Here is a 22,085-nt window from a genome sequence, read left to right on the forward strand (position 1 = left end):
GCCGCGACCTTCCATTGGTCCGCGTCGGCGAGGGAGGCGGGGCCTCGTGCGTGCCCAGCCCCGCTGTGTTGTCGTTGGGCTACAGTTAGAGGACACGGTCAAGATGGCGGCGGTGTCTGCACTGGTGCGGAGACCCCTTCACCAGGTAGGAAGCTGCGCGTGGGCTCAGGATTCTGCCTGCTCCCTGCCCAGCCTCCTCTGAGCACCCTTCCTCTCTCCCCGCTAGGTCTCCGGGCTGCTGAGGAGGCGCTTCCATCGGACCTCGCCTGCGGCACTGCAGGTAACTGGCCTGGACCGTCGCCGGGCCGGGAGTGAGCCCTGTGGCCGGTTCGCGCCTGCGCCGGTTGGGTGGGCGCGGTGGTGACTGGGGCGGCCGCGAGCGCGGGAGGCAGCCTAGTGTTCCGTCCGTTCTGCTTGGGCCGCACCAGCGTGTCACTCCAGAGAGGCTTATTGGGATCAGATGAGCAAGCTAATGACGCTTCTTCCTGCACCCACCTTCTCTATATTTTTTTATTGTGGTAAAATACACATAACATAAAACTGATCATTTCAAAGTGTACATGCCGCAGCAGTAAGGTTATTAACCATATTGTGGTGTCATCACCATCCATCTACAGAACTTTGTCAACACTCCAAACAAAAACTCTGAACCCACTAAACAGTTAACTCCCCATTTCCCTGTTGGACCTGGTTACCTTTATGTATGTTCCGTGTCTGTAATTTATTCTAGGTAACCTCCCAAAAGTGAAATCATACAATATTTGTCCTTTTCCGTCTAGCTTATTTCAGTGAGCATGTTTTCAAAGTTCACGTCTCATGTAGCATGTACTAGGATTTCATTCCTTTTAAAGATGTAATAATATTCCATTGTATACCTATGCCAATTTTATCATCTGTTGATGGTCATTGGATTATTTCCACCTCTTGAATTTGAATGCTGCAATGAAGGTTTGTGTGCAAGTATTGAATTCCCCTGCTTTCAGTCTTTTAGCTGTACATTTTCAAGTGGAACGTTGGATCAGGATAATGTGTGTTCAACATTTTGATGAATCCCCCTTTGCCCATCCCTCCTTTTTTAAAAAACAAACAAACAAACAAACAAAAAAACTGGACGGTTCAACTAACTGGTAAAGTAACTCCTATGTCCTAAAGGCAAAGTGTTTGGCAATACCTGGCATCTCTTGGTACTCTGTATGTAGTGGTATTTTTTTAAGGTTTGTTTTATTTATGCATACAGAAATGGGCTACAGGCCAGAGGTGCAGGGGTGGTGATAATTCACCAGAGACGGAGCAGAACAGGCAGATTGACTGAAATACACTGCTGAGGGGAGCAGCTGGCAAGACAGGAAAGGTCCGTTGTGTCCTGTGGTTCATGCCTGGGGCGGGGATAGAGCTTGCACTGAAGTGGAAAGGGCTTGGCTTAGCTTTGCAAGTGCAGTGCTCCAACTCGCTGTGCCACCAGGAAGGGCCCTGTGGCTGTACTTAGGCTTACTTGGCTCAGTCTGTGCCAGACGTGAAAATAAAATTTCAGAGTTCTTTCCACTCAGGAAACTGGCTTCCACTTAGGAAACTGGTCTAGCTTAGGTGCATGTCAGGGAGTGTTGGGTAAACTCATTAACACATCCAGTCAACCTGGTTATGAGTGATAGAAATGTTATTTTTAAAATTCTTTGAACTTTTAGCAAGAAGCTTCGTCAAGTGATGGTTTTTATATTGTATGTACAATACTCTAGGTAATTATAAAGAAAATTTCAAAAGAATCCTAAATAATCCTGTAGCTTTTTGACCGTTTTCCCATACCCGTGACAGGTGACAGTGCGTGATGCTATAAATCAAGGAATGGATGAGGAGTTGGAAAGAGATGAGAAGGTATTTCTGCTAGGAGAAGAAGTTGCACAGTATGATGGCGCATACAAGGTAACTAAGATGGATGAAAGCTATATCAAATTGAGGTGGGTGTTTGACCCCAGATGTTCTTAAAAGTAATGAGGTTAATAATTGTAGGTTAGTCGGGGCCTGTGGAAGAAATATGGAGATAAGAGGATTATAGACACTCCTATATCTGAGGTAAGCCTTCTATCAGGAAGCAAACCTTTGAAGGGCATGTCTGTTAAAGTATACATTGTTGTAACTTTTGTGAATTTTCACTTATGTTTTGCATTTTACCTCATAGATGGGCTTTGCTGGAATTGCTGTAGGTGCAGCTATGGTAGGTAATCCTCTTCATGAAGTTCATCCAGGAAAACCTTCGTTGTGACCTTTTAGAAACATTGAATACTGGAGGAACATAGTGGTTTTTGCCACTCTTCATTGCTGCTTTTTGTGTTTCTAACATCTACGATTTTGATTGACAGGCTGGATTGCGACCCATTTGTGAATTTATGACCTTCAATTTCTCTATGCAAGCCATTGACCAGGTTATAAACTCCGCTGCCAAGACCTATTACATGTCAGGGGGCCTTCAGTCTGTCCCTATAGTCTTCAGGGGACCCAATGGTGCCTCTGCAGGCGTAGCTGCTCAACACTCACAGTGCTTTGCTGCCTGGTATGGGCACTGCCCTGGCTTAAAGGTGGTCAGCCCCTGGAATTCAGAAGATGCAAAAGGACTTATTAAATCAGCCATTCGGGATAACAACCCAGGTTAGCAGAATTACCCTTGGGTCTCTTGAATATGAAAAAACTAAAATCTTTATATGGAAAGAACCACTAAAGGCTCCTGTTTAGGCTTACACATCAAAAGTGTTAATGATTTAGAGATAATGGTATAAAGAGAGTAAAAATGTGGATTTGCGTATATAAGGGGGGCAGTTAGATAAAGGAGACATTGACTGCATACCTACAATTGTTTAACCTCTAGATAAAATTAGGATTGGTTAATACACAAAAGTCTGTACCTACCATCCTGTAGGCTAAACTAGACACATGGATTTGGGGCTTCATAATTAACATGGTAAAACTTTCCACAAAATGAATGAAATGTTATATATGAATTTTTAGTCTTGTATTACCTTTGATTAAATATTTTTATTTTTCAGTGGTGGTATTAGAGAATGAGTTGATGTATGGCGTTCCTTTTGAACTTCCCTCAGAAGCTCAGTCAAAAGATTTTTTGATTCCTATTGGGAAAGCCAAAATCGAAAGGCAAGGTAAGAGTATAGATTTAACCATTATTTGTGATCCAGCCCCGCTGTTTATGTTGGTGAAATTTAACCTAGACATTATTGACTTGGAAATTAGGATGAGCTCAAATTAACAATGTATCATGCTCTGGGTGCTCAAATACTTGCACTTTTCTAAATCTTAGTCCATTAGATCTGCATTTCATCTCTTGGAAGGCTGCCACATTCCTTATCTTACTGGGATGAAGTTGAGCTGAAGATTTTACAAATGGACAAGAGCCACAGCTGGCTGCATCATCTTCAGTTCAGACCTGACCTCTGATCTGTGACACTCTGTTTCAGGGACACATGTAACTGTGGTTGCTCATTCAAGACCTGTAGGCCACTGCTTAGAAGCTGCAACGGTGCTATCTAAAGAGGGAATTGAATGTGAGGTGAGTGGACATTCACTTGTTCATAGCAAATCAGAGAGGTTCCTTTTAAACTTCAGACCCTAGGAGCTCAAATTCTGTAACAAGCTATGTGGAAACTTGCTTTGTTAGGCTGCTTCCATGGAAAGCTGGAAAATGACTTGCTTTCAAACACTTAGCTTTATAACACCCATGTCCTGGATCTTTTAGAATTGTATCTGCTTTTGCAAGTTAAGGTCCAGCCTTGGAGCTGGGGATGGGAGAAGGGAAAACAGAAATCAGCGTCTTAATCCTTTGATTCTAGAACCTACCACTTGATAGTTACATTTGAGCAAATTATGTCCTCCAAATCCAGTTTTCTAAGCTGTAAAATGGGGATAAATCATCTCCCCATTCCCCCAATAGGACATTGAGGTAAATGTGAAAATTACATCTAGTATAGTGTCTGGTGCATGGAAAGCAGTCAAATGTTAGGTACTATTTTGATGAGAAGGAAGATAAAGCTAGGGAAGGATAAGTGGAGCTTCTCTAGTAAGTTACATATTTTTGTTTTTAATTAGTTTCCCTTTTTATATTTTCTTCAAAAATAATTTTTTTCTGTTATATAATTTAAAATAAATAAATAAATAGATTTTTTTAGGTCCAGTGATATAACAGGAAACAGAAAGGATATAGTATTGTGGAGATGAAACTGTGTTTGTGATGCAGTGGCTCTGTGAACTTTATTATATTGCTTGTTTAGGTGATCAACTTACGTACCATCAGACCAATGGACATTGAAGCAATAGAAAACAGTGTCATGAAGACAAATCATCTCGTAACCGTGGAAGGAGGCTGGCCACAGTTTGGAGTAGGAGCTGAAATTTGTGCCAGGATCATGGAAGGTATTTCAGAGAAACTGGTTCTGTATTAGTCGAGCTGTCATAAACATTTTATACCTAGATGTTGGATAAAGACATCAAAACCGAGGGGTGGCCAAATCACTTGCCAAACTTTGTCAGTTTGGCATTTTTCTCCTTTAAAAAGCAAAACCAGAACAATTCCCCACAATTAGCATCCTTTTCGTTAGGTTTTCTCTTTGGGCAGCCACACCTCTTGTGCCAGGGAGGTAGAAGTGTTCAGCTGGCTTCTCTTTCTCTCTCTCAGTTGGGCCTCCTTCTCTCCTAGGCCAAGCATTCAATTTCCTGGACGCGCCTGCAGTTCGTGTCACTGGTGCTGATGTCCCTATGCCTTATGCAAAGATTCTAGAAGACAACTCTGTGCCTCAAGTGAAAGACATCATATTCGCAATAAAGAAAACATTAAATATCTAGTTTGGGCTTGAATTTCAAGTCATTGGGATTTACTTAAAATATTTGCTGACACTTGACCTGGATTGTACTGTAATACCTTATGGCTCAAAAGCAGCAACACAGATGTTTTTGTATTGGGAAGAAGTTTAAATGTGCTTGTATATGGAAAGCTCCATTCTCCTTCCCTGGGCTCCATGCTTTTTTTTTTTGTCTGTTACAGTAACCATGTTCTTTGACTAAGACTAATGTAAACTTTCACCTTTTGATTAGAAGGACAAGATATGAATGTGGCTGAGTCCCAATGAAAGATATATCCAAAAAGATGTATGTAAAATAAAAGCATATAATCTACATTTACTGTTTTTTTTTTGATAAGGAATAAAAGAATTCCTACTGACTTTTTACATTCTTGAAATAACAAAGGTGTAGTGGAAGTTGTAAAATTCTACTAAACTGGTGCCATCAGGAACTAGTCACTAATTATCAGTCATCTAGATTGCATCACACAACAGGAATTTGTCCACACACTCTTTACAGGCCTGGTTATAATAGTTTCCTTCAAAATTCATGTCAGGTTTTTCCCATTGTCAAAAAAGATGATAAACACAAGTGATCCCTAATTTAAATAGGAAGATAGTTAGCTCTTATTAAGAGGGAGAACATGACAAAGGAAACAGATACTACAACATGGGAAGGAAACTTTAGAAATACTTTGTGGACCTATTCTTTATGTTTACAAGCAGCACTACAAAAGCTATCATTTAAAATACCAAGCCAAGCAATAAACAACGCATTTTCTTGGCTTACTTTAATAAAAAATACAATTGAACATTTATCACAGATTACATGAAACTGTACACAATGACATTCTCTCTGCATAGTAACCAACACTGATGTGTGTAATTTGAATTTTTAAATGGATTATTTATAATCCTTTAAAGTGCAATTTATTTAAGGGTTTAAGCAAATCATAGGATAAAGGGTCTTCCCTATAAATGAGTAACATTAAAAAAATGATGTATTTGGGTAAATCTTTCAAAAACCAAAACTGATTTCTGTAGATGCCAAATTTACTTGGGTTGTAATAATTATTCCCACACACCCCAAACTTGACTTAATTGCTGAGGATTAAAAAGATCTAGTTGGCAAGAACTTTTTCTGATGTTACCAGGTTTTGTCTTTTCAGCACTTTCTAACTTAAAGGAACTCTGAGTCGAGAGTAGTTGCCTTAGCAGCCCTGGGTGCTATTACCATAATGGCATTCCTGTTAGAACTTAGAGAATGTTACAAGCTTCCCCGTCTGTTTGCCAGGAAAATGAGCTCAGCTGCGTCTCTGACTCAATGACATAACTATGCTTCAGGCTATAGTGTTAATGTCTACGATGAAATTAAGGTAGCAAAAATGGTAATTATATCTAAGAAGTAACTGGAAAATGCTTTAGGATAGAGAAATGAACAATGAGAGAAACAATTTTAGGAGCTGACAGGTTAGAAGGGGCTGTAACACACAGACCGTTCGTTCACTCTGAATGTTGTCATTGTTTTTGTTATTTTGTCTGTTTCCTTCATGGATTTCATATGTTCATATGAATACCGATTTTAATATGCTGCTGCCTCAGGATGCTCATCAAAAGATGAACAAAACTCCTTTAATAAAGGAACAAAATATTTCCTAAGGTAGCAAAGCCAGCCTGTCTTTACTCTACTTGAAGAAAATTTCCTTCTTGAAAGCTTCATAAGTGAACATCTACAAAATGTGGTTGTACTGGCTCAGCAATTCATCCAGGAAGAGGGTACTTAGGGAGGGGAAGAATAGAACTTCTCCCTCCAAGTGTATACACAAAGCTTTAGCTGATCTTGGGGGCACTGTGATCACAGGTTTCGGCTTTCCTCAAAGTTCCCTTTTGGAAATTCTGGATGGAGCTGAGTAAGGCCCCTCTGCTCATGCCATTCACAGCCTGGGGCAGGAGCTGTGTGGGCGCCTCTGTGCTCGCAGGAGGCAAGGGAACTGCTGGTGGTGGAGGTGGAGGCGGAGGTGGAGGAAGTGGAGGTAACGCAGATACCCCTGTGGAGGAAAAGGGACAGTCAGTACCGTCTCCGACACAACACACGCTACGACTCAGTCTTGGCAGAATGCACTTTGCTGACATTGAGAGAGTTCTTCCTCAGGGGACCAAGGCACATGATTTTAGATTTTTTTTTTTAAAAACACTTAAAGTCAGAAGCACCAAGGGGAAATTAAATAAAGGTTGACATTTCCCCTAAATACGAGTCAAGCGAGAAAAGACTGAACAAATATCACAGGTTATAGGAAACTACACACAGTGACATTTTCTGGGGAGGCTCTAATTCCATTTTCAAATTTTAGTAGTGGTCCCAGAAGGTAAGTTCCATCAGTTGCTTTAGCCGCGTCCCAGGCAGTTCCATCCATCTATTTCTGAGCTAGAGTTAAATACAGACATCTGTGCATGCAGAGGTGGGCTACCTGCATCTCAGTTACTGACATGGAATGAGTGGTTCTCTAGCTGCTGCAACATACAGCAGGACTTGAAGGATATATGAGATTTAATGTCAAATGACAGCCAATGCAGGGCTGTCAGCGAGGAACTAGTGCCTGCCAGGTTCCACAGGGGCGTCTGTCTCAGTTATTTTCTATTCTGTACTAAAGAAATACAAAATGCTAATAGTTTTTAGCAATCAAAGCTGGGGCCAAAGGACTTTCTTTCCGGGCAGTGGTATTCCCAGGGAGGCACCTTCTTCAAGACTTCTTTTCCTTGGTGGCCCCCACCGAAACAATGGGGTTCTGCTGCTCAGCACCTATGCCGACTCAGCAGGGACTGACTGTCCAGCTCTACCCTAGCGGGCAATGCAAAGAAAACCGGACAGTAATCTTAAATTGTCCCTTAGCTTCCAGACACGTGAACATTTAGTACTTGAATTTTATTTTCTTAAGTCAATGAATGAATTGTTCTCTGGACAAATTCAAAGCAGACAAAAATGTTCTATTTTGAAGACCTTGCCTGTGCCACAGGGTTAGTTGCTCCATCTCCTGTGAACGTTACAGGTTTTGGTAGCCACCTGTTTTTATTCTTACCCTTAGTTCCCTCCTGGGGCTGTACCAGGAAACCCTCAGCAGGTGGCTGCTCCCTAAACTGCTACTGTACCACGGTGGTAGCAGTTACCACTTGAGTATATGGATGGATTCAGACTCACCAATCTTATCAACTTAGATATGTGTATCCTTTTTACTAAGGGTGGCAGGCAAGGGTTAAAGCCTCGTATTTCATAGGAAACCACTTACCTTCTTTCACATCTTTTACCCAAACCTAAGGCAGCTGAAATTAAAGAATCACACATACACTTTCATGCTTTGCAATCTTAGAAGTCTCAAATAATGATAATACAACAATACATATAAGCATTACAGACAAACAAGCAACATGTAATTTTCATTGTTTCATACAGTAACAAGTAATGAATGAAGTTCCATGCCACGGTGGAATGTGAAAAATGTTCTGGGCTTTCCATTACAGAGTTAGAAAGCTAAAAAGAACTTCAAACCTGAAATGACTGTTGGGTGAGACCGTTGAGCAGGGACAGCAAGTGTAGGATATAAGACTCTTCAGAAGGGGGTTGTGGGTTATGACCAGTGAAATACAGGGAGAAGGGGAGAGTGCTTAAATTAAAGGTTCTTGGAATTTCACTGCAGCAAGGAGCAATGGAATCTGGACTTGACACTCAGGCCTCCATGTGTACCAGAATGGAGTGCCAGTGTTCCTTCATCCCTGCTTTGTGCTTTAACTCTTGCAGAAGCCTCAGTCCAAGATAAAAAAATGGGCTATAAAAGCACTTTGCACTTTTAACATTCTGCTAAAGGCACAGAACCAACCATCTAAAGAGCAGCTACACTCAATTCCAAGATCCAAAAGCAAGAGGTGGGGCCGGGAACTGATGACTGGGCATGGCTGTCCTCTCATCGCAGAGTAAAACTGCTTGGCCCTGGCCAGGAATCAACCTTGACTTTGGCCTTATTACCAGGCACTCAAAGTTAGCAGTACAAATTTACTATCCCAGAGCTTGGGGTTTAGGGGTGGTGGTCAGGAAATGGATCTTTACTTTCCAAGTAAAGGTTGAAATTAGTACAAAATTAAATGCATTTCTTTGAATATGTAGGTAATGTAAAGAAACACCCTGCCCAAAGCACCACAGGGTGTCTGTGCCTGTAAAGCAAACAGGATGCTGGGGGCTGTGCAAAAGGCGAGGCTGTTCATCCCAGGGGTGAGGGGCAAGTCACCTGATGTCCACTCACGGAGGCCAGGCCAATCCCAAAGGATAGCAGGCCTGCACTGCTTCACCACACCTGTGGAAACCAGTGCAGATCTTGATCAGGCTGACTAGGGTGAGCAAGGCCAGAACCCGGCATACCAGCCCAGAACGCTGGAGGGGACAGAAGGTCCAGGCATCACCAGGTCAATACTGGAGAGGCAGGAACACAGACTGGGAACTAGTCTCTGACTACAGGCCCATCGGGTATTTTCTTTTTACTTTTTCTTTTTTGCATTTTCTACAGTCCATAATCTTCCTTTAAAGATTCACTGGGGCTTCTGCTACAATACGTTAGTAACAAGGGGAGAGGAGTGTGCTAGTAAGAACTATATCCAGAGATGGCTGTTTGGCCTGTGACAAACTGGGGAACAACTGTCTAGTTCTTGAACTTCCCCACTTCTTAGTGTGAAAGAGCTCCTTTGCCCCAGCAAGGGGCATGTCTAGACAAACTGGACAGATTTTGTGTTACAGTAATTGCCAGCTGAACTATCCAGCTTTGGCCTGCAACAACATTGGACGAGGGAGGCTTATTTGCAGTTATAATCAGTCCTGATCTCTCCAGTCTCACTTTCTCTTAGACAAAACCCACAAGAGCCAACTGCTACACACTCCCAGGAATCTCATCTCCAAACCATATGGGAACCTGGCAGTCCAGTGGAGGTCCTGCAACAGGGTACGGTCAGTTGCATTAAGAACATAGGTGAAATCTATGGGGAGCGCTGGGCCAGAAGCTTCTCACCAGCCAAATGCTAGGACCAAGGCTCTCCTTGGAGCTGGCTTTCGCAGTGGACAATCTCCATATCTCTGTCAACCAACAAAGGCCAGAACAATCTAGTTCCTTTGTGGCTCACAGAGGTGGGAAGGCCAGGTGGCCACTAGAGTGACGTACCTACCTGCTCCCCTCCAGGGGGAATGGAGAGCAGGGACCCCTACAAGCAGGCAGCCCCCAGCTCTTGGGAACTACCTTTATTTACCTCATGCCTCAGATGAGTGAGATGTTCTCACATCCCAACTCTAGAACTATTAAGGGTGCTTTAAAAAAATAATAATAAAACTTTTATCAGGTATAAAAGTAAGTTGTCTCCCTAGTAACAGAAACTCCACTGCCTAACACTTGCTCTTACATCAGAGTGATAAGAAACCAATATTTTCAAGAGAACTGTGAGATAATGGGTTTCAAAATTAAATGCCATGCAGTTGATTTGCAGATTTTAGAAATGTGTTTCACAACTAAAATCACACTGAGAATGAAGATTTTGAAGGTCATGATGAAAATGAAATGAATATAAATAAAGTCACTTGGGTGCCTTTTAAAGATGCTGTATTTCATTTAAATGTTTAGATAAGAAAATGCCTTGAATCTGTTTTCCCATTTGATCATGACTTCAGTGATCTAAAAGCACTGGGTCCCCTTTCACATACAGAAACAGAGCATCTTTAAAGTTAGATAAATCAGTATAGCTTACTTTACCGAAAAGTCACGTTCAAAATGGTGCATGCTCTACTGAAGACAGCAAAGGGAGAGAGAGGGGACAGAGTCATTATTCAGATTTTAGCGTCATTTAAGCCAACAGAAAGAGACAGTAACATATTAGTCTGAATCACATGCTGGATAATCTCGCCACCAAACTAGAATACACTTAAATTAACCACAAAATGTACTGGCTTGTAACCCAATTGTGACCCTCTCAGAACATGGCAACTGTACCAGGAAATGAGTGACACTTCTTATCATGTCCTCATTTTTCTCAGCCAATGGGTGCTATTTCACTTGCTTACAAGCACAAAACGCACTTCAAAAGCCCAGGGAAGGTTTACCTCCCTTGAAAAGCGCTGTGAGTGTAATCTGTGCTATTGCTGAATGCAACTTCTCAAAGTGGGAGGAAACGGTGAGCACCACTTGTCCAAGCACATCTTCTACTGATTAAGATGGGGACTTGCCTGTTTAAAGCTGGTAAGGGCAAGAGCACAGGGCAGGGGCTTTTGGACTGCTCCCTTGCTGGCCACAGCGCTCTTCAAAGAAGCGTTCAAAATTCTAAGTATTCATCTCTTTCTGTGGGTCTCATTGATTTGTTTATTAAGCTCCCTCACTCTGTGCCCAAAGGCTCTGTTTTCCCTCCTCCAGCTCTAGCTATGAAACTTTCTCCCCACTCATTCTTAGAGTGGTTTTCTACAAACTGGCTCTCTTTAAAATTACTCCTCAGTGGGCTAGAATTCTCTTATATTCATACCCTATAAGTGATGATACTTTACTGCTCCTAAAACCCTGCATATACTATGTACTTAATAAGGTCAGGAAGTCTTTTGGGAAGACAGTGGCCAAGAATGGAAATCACCTGCCCAAGGTCACAGCTGGAAATCGGAAGAGCTAGGACCCCAGCTGGGTTTTTAGACTACATTCAAGGTCTCCCCCCCACCCACCCCCCAGTAAACATAGTTGTTTAATACAGGCCTGCAGTGGACCCAGAGCACCCAAAAAAATGGGTGAGGTTTTCATTGGGTATTTGTGAACAAAGACAGACCAAGTTTGAATCCTGGCTCTAGCAGCCCCTACTGGTATGACCTTGGTCAAGGTCCTTTAACCCATAAGAACCACTCTTTATCTGCAGAATGTAGCTACAGTAGAATGCATTGTCATTGAATGGGAAAGTATTCAAAAGGATTAATCAAAACGAGTATAAATCCAAAAGTGCCTCAAAATGTTAAACATGTTTACTAAAAGCCCCAATAATTTAGGGTCTTGTTCTTACTTAACTTCCCCAACATACTCTTTTTCAAGCCTGTTTGTTGTTTGTTTTTTAACACAATAGCAAGGCAACAGGAAGAAAAGTGTATGTAAATTGGGGCCTTGTAAATCATTCAGCTCTATAAAGCCAAAGAGTAAACACAAGTTGGTGACATTTACCATGAATAAGTGAGTATAAATAATTTTAAAATTTCATGAAAGAGAAACCTTCTAGAGGCAAGAGACATAACCTTTAGCAAAAAAGAAAGTACTAGGAATGTTTTCACTGAAAGAAGAAATAAGTAGCTTTAGAGACTCCCAACCCACCTGAGGGGTCACCAGCAGGGAGGGAGGTGATACCTCCCACCTGTTTGGTCCAGATCTCAGGAAGAGGACCCTGGGGCAAGGAGGTGCAGTAAGACCAGGAGGGCCCAGCCCTACACAAGTGCTGGAACGTGGCTCATGAGAGTAAGACCATTCACTTAGAAACCTCTGTCACTTCTGTGCATCCTCAGAGTAACTGAACTGAAGGCCACACTCAGTTATTATAAATGTGCTTAAAAATGGATGCTTTGAGGAAGAAGGCAATGCTGTCAATGGGACTTGCCTAAAATTGATCTACTGCATAGCAAAATACCAAAGGGCAGGGCCACTGCAGATTTAGAGGATGCTTGGATAGAAGGGCCTGAGTCGGTGTCCTCCAGCTCCCACTTTTTAGCCTTTTACAGATAGGGGAACCAAGGCCAGACACAGAAAGTGACTCATGCGAGGTCTCCCAGTAAGTGTGTGGAGTTCCTGTGCCGGGCCCTGTCCAACCCTGTGCACATGAACTTCACTAGGGAGTCATCATAACCCCACGAGACTGGCATTCCTAGTATCCTCACTGGCAAGTGGGAAACCTGAAACAGAGGGAGGTGGCGTGCCTTTTCCAAGGTTGTAGAAGTAGCAAGTGACGGCCCTCGGGTTTAGTTCCCAAGGGCTCCCAGGCTGAGCTGAGAGGCACCTTTATCAATCTAATAAGGAATTCCTTTTCAATACCAGTCCTTGAAAGTGGAAAATTTTTCCTTCATTTCTTGAGCAAGTTGCACTTCACCATAAAGCTAAGACACTATTCCTGCCTTAGCTACTGAAATGCATGCTTTTATTTTAAAACCAGAAACCTGGAAAACTAACGGTATAATTTGGAGTAAATGCAATTCTAATAAGATGGGCAGTGTGCAGAGAGACAGGGAGATGAGCTTAAAGCTGAAAGATTAAAGATAGACCCGCCTCCTGTCCTGGAAGGAGAGGCCAGTCCAAGCAGGGGTGGGACCCCCCAGAAGTGGCTGCCCCGAGGCTGCGAGTTTGCCCTGTCACTCAGCAGAGCCTTTGAAGGTGGAGAAAACCACTGCAAATCCACCAATAAGGATTTACTGAGCTTTTCCCATGGAGCACCATGTGCACTTCCATCACTCACAGGTGCTACCTCTTTCCCCCTCCCTGATGCTTGGCATTAGGCATTCCAGATATTGCTTCTTGGGGGACAAGTTTTTCAGGTGGAGATTCTCCAGTTAAGAAGTAAACTACTGGGAGAAAGAAATGCCATGGTTGGATCCCAAGGCAAACATCTGCTTGAATTTGTCTATCATTTTGGAACTCCTGAGAGACACTAGACCATGCCAGCCGAGGCCTTGTCTGGCTGTTCACGCCTGCAACGTAGGACCAGGCACAGTGGCTGGCATACCGCAGGTCTCAACTGATGTATGTCAAGGAACTGAAAGCAACACCTCAGTGTGGGATGCCTGGTTTCGGACCTGAAAAGCTAGGTTGACGGGCAATGCTATTTGCCTTTTTTTTTTTTTTTATGAGATGCATTATGCTAAGTGTCCAGAAGAGGTCAGAGTACAGTGTTTGGGGCTACATCAATAGTTTCACCAACAAAACATTAAAGGAGCTATTGGGAAGAGGAGCCTTGCAAGATTCCTGGTTAAGCCCATCTCTGCCAGGACTCTCGCTTGAGACCCCATGTGTTCTCCGTCCCAGTCCCACAACACCCCTTCAGCATGGGTGCTTGCAAATTCACAGCAGTGCTCCCTACTGCTCCCACTCTCTTCAGGCGAAGATTTTCCAATACTGACTAATTCCTAAAGACTCTTCTTTTTTCTTCTCCCATTCCAAAAGTTATCTCTTCTCATGCAAATCTGCTACCATATAAAATAACTCCCATTCAAAACACAAGAAAATGAGAAGATTCACCAAGAAATCCAAGTAGACTGAGAATTCCCCAAGGCTTTGAAAATGAGAACTGGTGGTTAACTTCTCAGCACTATATCTAATGCACACAGATGCTGCACACGACTCAGCCTCATTTCTTAAAGCAAGTTTATGAATTCTTACTATTAATTCTCTCCAGTTTCCTTGACATACCTAATGGGTATGAAATTAACATCCTATCTTCTATAAAGTGCCTCACCAGGAGCTAGGAAGTAGATTGCCAGAAATTTCAGACCAGCCTACACAAATCCCCTGTATGAAAGAGAAGTTTATTTTCTGTCTTGATCAATATTTGGAAACTTTCTTAAAAAAATATTCTGACAAAGTCACACAGGAAAAAAATATATTAAATATCATCCCTTGATATAAGGGTTCAGATAGGCCCCAGCTGCAGAACACTCTCAGCAAGCCACCAGTGAGCACCCGCAGCGAGAGACACCCTGCAGCCAGAAGTAATTCATTCAAACTAGTCCTACATTGCTGGTCATTTTTTTGAGAAGGGTCAGTAGAAGCATTTGAGCATGCTCTTGGCAGCTCCTGGGGGCATCTTAAGTATAAATGACTATGGCATCATCAATTCATAAATCAACCCCAGCTAGAGACTCCTTTTACACAGCTGCAGCAACTCTTGCCAGCATAGCCCATAAGCTCTGAGGGGCAGAACCCGCTCCTGGACACCTAGAATATCTGGTTCATTTAAGAAGTGAAAGGAGAGATACTGGTGGCCCCAATGTGTTCCTGTGGGGCTTGCAATGTGATTAGGATAGAGAAACTGGTTCAAAAGGAAAAGAGAGCATTATGAAACCACAGAACTAGAGATTTCTGTACATATTCCTTGTGATTTTCCTTTTACATTTTTCAAGCAAAATGCAGTATTTAGTTGACAAAGGCTAGCCACAGAAAAAATACTCAAAGGACTAAATGTGTTACAGAGCAGCGTAGAATGTAAATAGTGATCAGGAACTGGGTGGTTATTTCACCTTCTATACCACTCCACCATTATGGTGGGGCTCCTTGGGGGAGAGCTCAGGTGGGAAGGGTCCCCAGGCAGCCAGCTTTGTTGTTTGTTGTGAGTGCTTAGCAAGATAAGCTCAGATCTGAGGAGCCCTGTGTGAAGCTTTGTAGCTGGAGGCAGAGGACAGCTGATTACCCTACTCCCTGTGAAATCCAAGTTTAGAAGTCTCCGCACTAAGCTCTCCCAAATGATACCACTAACTTGCATCCCACTAGCTTCTCTGAGGAAGGCTGGTGCTGTAGAACCCCTGAAACACTTGGGTCAAGGTGGGGTTGGGGGGGGGGAAGTCCACGTCCTCCTCCTGTGGGGTAAAGAGGAAGGTGGCAGGCTGCTTTGACTCCATCACTAACCTGCTGTAGAAGGTGGAGTTGGCGAGGAAGGGGATGTGAGAGGTGAGCTGGCCCCAGATCCTGCTGAGAGAAAACATAAAGAAACCATCAAGCTGAGACCCACCATTGTCTGAGAATCTACACTTAGCCTAGTGTGTAAGTCTTGTGGTAGAAGATGAAGAGGGACAGAGAATGTTGGGACTGGAGACAACGACCCTGGCTACCACCAAGTGCTCAGTATGTTTCCTTCCCCAGCTATGAAATGCTCAAGGCCTCCCAATGCTCCCCATCTCTGCCTGGTTTGAAACCAATTTTACGTAATTGACAACTTAGGCAATTGGTTGACCCAATGCCTATCCCTGGGTAATGAATGACAAAATGACAGTGACCACAGCAGTCCAGGTGACAGAGAGGTGCACACCAGTGTGGCAGAGGCCTTTCCAAAGCAGGTGAGAATTCCTCACAAGATCTACCCAACAATGCCCTCTGTAGAAGTTCTACTTTATCAGCAGTACATTCAATTACATAGGTTCAACCTATGCACCTACGTGAATTTACCAGCCTTTTCAGTCACAGGGGCCACGCTGGTGGTGCAAGGGGTTAAAGCACAGTACTAGGAAGCTATCAGTAGCCACTGCAGCACAAATTAAATTCCTGGCCAGGGAGGTGACCCACATGGCACAGCAGACCTCTCCTGTCTTGTCTGCTGCTCCCCTCAGCAGTGTATTTCAGTCTGCCTGTTCTGCTCCTCACTCCGTCTCTGATGAATCCTCTCACCCTCCATATCTGGTCTGCACCCCAATTCTTGTATGCATGAATAAACCTTTTTTAAAAATTCAGTAACACCCCTTATTTATATTAAAACAATGTGCATATTCCTATATGTTGCACTCTTTTCCTGGACCTAGGTCACCTTGTTATGTTTCAAATATCACAAAGTTCTCAGCACCATCCCACTGCTCAGAAATCTCCGTAAAATCTCTTTCTGGGCTGACATGGAAGTAGCCCAAGAGGCATATGGAGGTTCCCACATAAGCTTCCTCCTCCACAAAGAGGCCCTCTCTCAGGGCCAGGCTCCAGGGAGGGCTGTGAGCATCCCCTCAAGACACCACTAGCTGTTCTGGGGACTCCAACCACCACTCATCCACCACTCATAGCTCTGGGCAGGAAGTGGACAGCAGGCATGAGGATTACTCTTCTAACGAACCATACTCTTTTCCACTATTTGCAGCATTCTACTATCTTTTTATAAAACATGAGAGTTTTACTGAAAAAAGTGGTAAAACTCAACCAATGCTATTTTCTTTTTTTTTAAGATTTATTTATTTCTTCATACAGAACTGAGGTACAGGCCAGAGGTGCAGGGGTGGTGAGAGGATTCACCAGAGACAGAGTGGGGAGCAGGACAGACCGAATGACGAAGTACAATGCTGAAGGGAGCAGCGGGCAGGTCAGGAGAGGTCTGCTGTGGGCAGGCGGGAATTGAACTCATGTGGAAGTGGCTTTAGCTTTAACCCGCTGTACCACCAGGGAGGGCCCAACTAATGCTATTTTCATACTGGTTTGTAGTGCTCACACAGATTTCAATGGGGAGATTAAACTTGCAATTCCGATGGGCTCTGGAGATGATCTGTTCATTTCCATCAAGTGCTACTTCACTCTCCTATACTCCTTGAGATAAGGCAGTGTATTGGAGTCCTCAGAATCTTATCTGGATGCATCCGGCACAGAGCCTGGCAGGAAGGCAGGGCCTCTAGCAGGCAAAAAACACAGCCTTCCTCTGATTTTATAAAGTATTAGCTGCCGAACAGAATGTCTGCCAGACATATAGACTGGAGACACAGGTCTTGGCCTAATGATGATAATTTGGCCCATGTCCATCCCATCAAACATGAGGAAAGCAGACCTCCAACTCTGAAAGTACCCACCAGCCATTACAGTGTCTTGCCCCTCTCCTTCCTCTCCTCCATACCAAGGGGTTTGCCCTGGTCCTCACTAGGGTTCACAGAGTCCTTACAGGGGTTTCACAGGGTTGGGGCCTTCCCTCCTTCTCTTCTCTTCTTGGTCCCCCTGGGCCCTTTCTGGTCTAGATTCTGCAAGCAGTGGTGTCAGCGTGACACTCACCCTCCTAGAGCCTGATTTTTGTCCCCCCCAACTCTTATCATCCCTCGCCCACACCACCTGCATTCTCCAGCTGTGGCTAGTTCATCCTTCACACCTGTGTACCCCTCACTGCTTCTCCTTGTGCCACTGCAGACATGCTCCTCGCTTCCTCACCTAGGAGACTGAGAGGGTATGAGCTGTGAGCTCTCAGTTTCCTCCCTTTCTTCCACTTTTGAACACCTCTGCCTCTTTATTCACCACTCTTGGCTTCTGCCCCAAGGAAAGATAGAGGGCTGGAAGTGCTTCCTCTAGGGCTGACACTGCCAGCTGGGCTCTTGATGCTGAGCCCTTGGCCTTCTGTCCGCCTCCATCCTGTTCCTATCACTCCATCACTCTCTTTTGTATCATCAGCTTCTCCCTCTCTGCTGGTGCTTCTTCTGCCAGAACATGTATACAGCACACCTCCACCTCAAAACCTCCCCTTCCTTTAGCGCTCCCAAGGTTAAGCCAAAGTTGTCTGGGTTGGGACTGTCTCCCCTTCTTTTTGTGGAACTCTATTTCACAAATTCACAAGGTAGAAGAAGTGGAATACCCTAAGGGATCACTCAAGCTGGCCTTAATTTCCAAAGGTGGAGCAAAGGTGTAGCCATCTCAGGTCTTCTTGAATTAAATTTTTAGCAGACCACACACTTCCCTTAATCTACTCAGGAGGGTACCATGTGCGGACTGGAGTGATGGAAGGATTTTAGGCAGTTTTTGCTTGTGTATGACCTACTGAAAACACTGGCCTTGCATTGTACGTTGGGTTGATTTTTTCACCATAGTTAATGATCACCTTTGGTTAATCAAGTATTGCCACCAGAGAAGATGCTGGATCTGAGGCCCCTGCCAGCACTTGAGTCCTGTGAGTCTATGGACACTATCACAATACTTCATTAGGGACAGAGTCCTTTTGTTTTCTACATTCACTACTGCACTGCCCAGTCTCTGCCACCAGAACCCATGAATTCTTGACTTTTATTCTTGGCCTTATGATTCTGGATGCTCCATAATCTCTAACAAGTTACCTGAATTATTAGAGTTGCTGTATTTTGCTGAATGCTCTTCACTATTTTCAACAGCAGATCGTTTTGACTTCTTCAAAAAGGAGAGAAAGAGAATAGCAAAGAATAAACACACTGAAGCTGGGAGTTAAAATAAAATGTTTTCCAGACATACAGTTTACTGTTAGTAACATACAAAGTCATTATTTGGCCTCATAACTTAAGACAGTGAGGAAGCCACAAACCAAAACCAAAGAGGAAAAAAAACACCCAAGAATTCTGACTTCACTGACTCAAGACAATTGTTTCCTCCAATTCTATCAGGCCAGCATAAGCCCCACAGGCCAGGAAATTGTGTGGTTCCCTTTGCTGCCACTACTCTAGACCTCCCTTCCATAAATTACAAACCAGTCACTTGAAATAGTTTTAACTTTCTAGGAGATAACAGCACAAAAGCTGTCATTATGGTACAAAAATGTGTACCATTACCCCAGAACTCCTCACATTGCCAACAATTCATAGAAATGATTCAGAATCACCAGGCTTACCTTTCGAGCTAGGATTTTTCTCTTTTTCCTTTCTTCTTCAGATCCATGATGAGACTGAGCTCTAGTTAGTCTTCGATGCTGGTGAATCTTTAAGAGACCACAGTTCACCACGAATGTAAATGTATCTCGTGCTAATAAAATCCCTAACAGGCTTTGCCAAAACAAATTATTTGGATGGAAAAAAATCTCTCCTTACTCAGCCTGTCTGCCTCCAAACTTAGGTCTGGATGTCTTGGGGAAAATAGGCCAGTGGATGAATCTTCCTACTTTCCAGTTCCTTCTTGCCTTTCTCTCTTTTAAAGATGAGTATGTTCCCCTGTACCTTCAGGACATGAGCCATACCGTCCCTTCCATCACCCAGCTTGCCCTGGTCACAGAGGATAACCTTCTTTGGGGGACATGCTTGTATCTCCTACAGGCTGAGCTGATAGAGGGCAGGACTGTAAAGTTTCAGCTGTCTCTCAGGATCAAGCCTGGAGCTTGATTTAGAGCAAATATGCAAGAAATGCTTATGGAATGAACAATTAGCCAAAAGTAAATCACTGTGAATACCACAACAGAGGATGGGATACTAAAAGATCAAAAGGTAATGAGGAATTTTTAACAATGTACCTGTTTCTGTTCTTCAACTAGTCTTTTTTCTATACATTCTTTGGCAGTTCTCAATGCCTCTTTTAACTTTGTGGGGATCTGAAAGAAGAGAAAATACATTTTATATTATATTCTTTATCATAATTAAAATTTTAAATATAAACTTACAAGAATGTGTACATATGTATATTTTGTGACTTCAGAGAAGTTTTCACTGTGAAAGATTTATTTTTCTCTCATTCATAAGATTAAGACTTATTCTGCTGGAAGATATTCTTAACAATAGCCTGGTATTCTTCTTAGCCTGTCATTTATGAATTTAAGTTTTTCAAATTATGAGGAGTCCAGACCTAAAAAACAGATATCCAGATCACAACTTTTTCTCTTTATATTTTAAAAATCTAAATTAAAAACAATTTTGAGTAGGCAATAGAGTTACAGAGTTCAAAATTCAAGTTATTAATAATATATACATAGTAAAAAAAATCTTGGGGGGTGGGGAGGGAAGTGCACAGGATTATGGTGATAGCACACGGGTGACTTAGTGATGGGAAACCCACGGGGATTACAATTGAAATGGGGGGAAAATGTACAAAATGATATAAAAATAAACTGTTATAAACAAACAAACAAAAGTAAGAATCTGGGGGCAGAGGAGGGACGAACACAGAGAATGTAGTGATGGTTCACGGGTGATATGATGACGAGAGAAATATAGGGATGACAGTGATGTAGGAAACTTGTTTTAATTATTAATAAAAAAGAAAATGTAAAAAAATCTCCCACCTAGTTACCTCTATGGAGGTCATGACTTTCTTATGTCTTTCCAGAAACAAAATACATATACATGAAATGGGTGTTTTTAAACATTTTTTTTTTAAAAAATAATATTGTCTTTGCTGTATAGACTCTCTGGTCTAGGAGAATATGGTCTGACAATAATCCCAAGGCCGGACTGGTGGGTTGAGAGAGAGTATATTTATTTATAAGGCTGAAGACACTTCTTGGGGAATTTCAGTGAAGAAGAGAAGAATTTAAATGTCTTTCTTTCCTACTTTGGTTCCAAAGAAACCACTATTGTCAGAACTGCTCTAAAAGGTAAACTGCAACAGAGGAAAGCATCTCTCTCTTTCAGCTATACAATCTTCTAACTCCACCTCTGGTTTTGGTTTTGTTTTTTTCCTAAATTTAATTTTATCATAATAGTATTACATGCTTTTCTGGAGTACAAAGAAGAGAGAGAGAGAGAGAGTTGTCCTTCATTTAACTACCTACAATTACAACAACAGTGAGCACTGATGAGAGCCAGACCCAAAGAGGCAATTACAAACGTTATCTCAGTTGTCCAATGACAAAAGACAGGTATTTCTCAATGATTCCAAACACTGAGTAAACAAAGACTCAAGGATTAGGTACTTGCCCAAAGATCCATGACTCTAAATGTGGGTGATTTTACACTCCTTAGCACCTAGGGGACATTTGGCAACATGTGGAGACATTTTTGATGGTCAAAGTCAGTGGATAGAGGGGGAATATGACTGAAAATGGACTACCAAATGATCCAGTGATTCCACTCCTGGGAATCTAACCAAAGAACACAAAAACACGAATTCAAAGAGAAATCTGCACTGCTATGTTTATTGCAACACTATTTACAATAGTTAAGAAATGGAAACAACCTAAATGCACAAAACACAGATGACTAGATCAAGATGTGGTATATATACACAATGGAATATTACTCTGCAATCAAAAAAGATAAACTCTTACCATTTGTGGCAACATGAATGGAGCTGGAAGGGATTGTGCTCAGTGAAATAAGTCAGAAGGAAAATGAAAAATATCAAATGGTCTCACGTAGAGGAAGAGTATAGGGAAACCGAACAAAAAATCAAGAAAAAGACAAAATTTGCAAGCTGACTATAGATTTGAGGCATACAACATGGGAGGGGAAGGAAGAGGAGTCAAAACAGCAGCAGGAAGAACACAAAAGGCCATGGTGATGGTCACGGGTGCCTCAGTGGTGTGAGAATTATAGTGACTAGACATGTGGGGAAAAATTAAATATTATACAAAATGATCAACTACAATAAGAAAACTAAAAAAAGAAATTTAAAAAAGAGACACACACACACATAAAAACACATGATGGAATATTATTAGCCATAAAAAGAACTAGCCATGTGACCAACATGATATGGATGGACCTCAAGGGCACTATGTTAAGTGAAATAAGTCAGATGGAGAAAGACAAATACCATATGATCTCATTTATATGTGCAATCTATAAGAAAAAATAAACAAAAACAAAACTGAGCTTATAGATACAGT

General features: G+C 42.5%; 2 protein-coding genes across 4 annotated transcripts in view; one reads left to right on the forward strand and one right to left on the reverse strand.

The window, feature by feature from the left end:
• The first annotated feature begins 48 nt into the window (after positions 1 to 48).
• PDHB (pyruvate dehydrogenase (lipoamide) beta) lies at positions 49 to 5,214 on the forward strand. Its single transcript, XM_004676024.2, has 10 exons — positions 49 to 145; positions 227 to 280; positions 1,810 to 1,917; positions 2,005 to 2,067; positions 2,174 to 2,209; positions 2,355 to 2,640; positions 3,036 to 3,146; positions 3,462 to 3,553; positions 4,272 to 4,413; positions 4,697 to 5,214. The coding sequence occupies exons 1-10, from the start codon at positions 104 to 106 to the stop codon at positions 4,840 to 4,842; spliced, it is 1,080 nt and encodes a 359-aa protein (XP_004676081.1). The 5' UTR covers positions 49 to 103; the 3' UTR covers positions 4,843 to 5,214.
• PXK (PX domain containing serine/threonine kinase) overlaps positions 4,985 to 22,085 on the reverse strand; it is a 45,343-nt gene continuing 28,242 nt past the window's right edge. The window contains exons 13-18 of one of the 3 annotated variants that reach the window (XM_004676026.2): positions 19,776 to 19,853; positions 19,164 to 19,250; positions 18,640 to 18,709; positions 15,491 to 15,550; positions 8,123 to 8,156; positions 4,985 to 6,886 (exon numbers count right to left, since the gene is read on the reverse strand). In XM_004676026.2, the coding sequence (XP_004676083.1) occupies positions 6,694 to 6,886; positions 8,123 to 8,156; positions 15,491 to 15,550; positions 18,640 to 18,709; positions 19,164 to 19,250; positions 19,776 to 19,853 (522 nt within the window). In that variant the 3' untranslated portion in view covers positions 4,985 to 6,693. Of the gene's footprint in view, positions 6,887 to 8,122; positions 8,157 to 15,490; positions 15,554 to 18,639; positions 18,710 to 19,163; positions 19,251 to 19,775; positions 19,854 to 22,085 lie in introns of all 3 variants that reach the window. The other 2 variants (XM_012735322.1, XM_012735321.1) reach the window with 2 other exon arrangements.

The sequence above is a fragment of the Condylura cristata genome, unplaced genomic scaffold (assembly GCF_000260355.1).
Source record: "Condylura cristata isolate star-nosed mole 26May11 unplaced genomic scaffold, ConCri1.0 scaffold00004, whole genome shotgun sequence".
NCBI lineage: Eukaryota > Metazoa > Chordata > Mammalia > Eulipotyphla > Talpidae > Condylura > Condylura cristata.

Coding starts and splice junctions, on each gene's coding strand:
- PDHB (XM_004676024.2), top strand. CDS start 104: ATGGCGGCGGTGTCTGCACTGGTGCGGAGACCCCTTCACCAG. Junction 281..1,809: donor CCTCGCCTGCGGCACTGCAG/GTAACTGGCCTG, acceptor TACCCGTGACAG/GTGACAGTGCGTGATGCTAT. Junction 2,068..2,173: donor TAGACACTCCTATATCTGAG/GTAAGCCTTCTA, acceptor TTTACCTCATAG/ATGGGCTTTGCTGGAATTGC.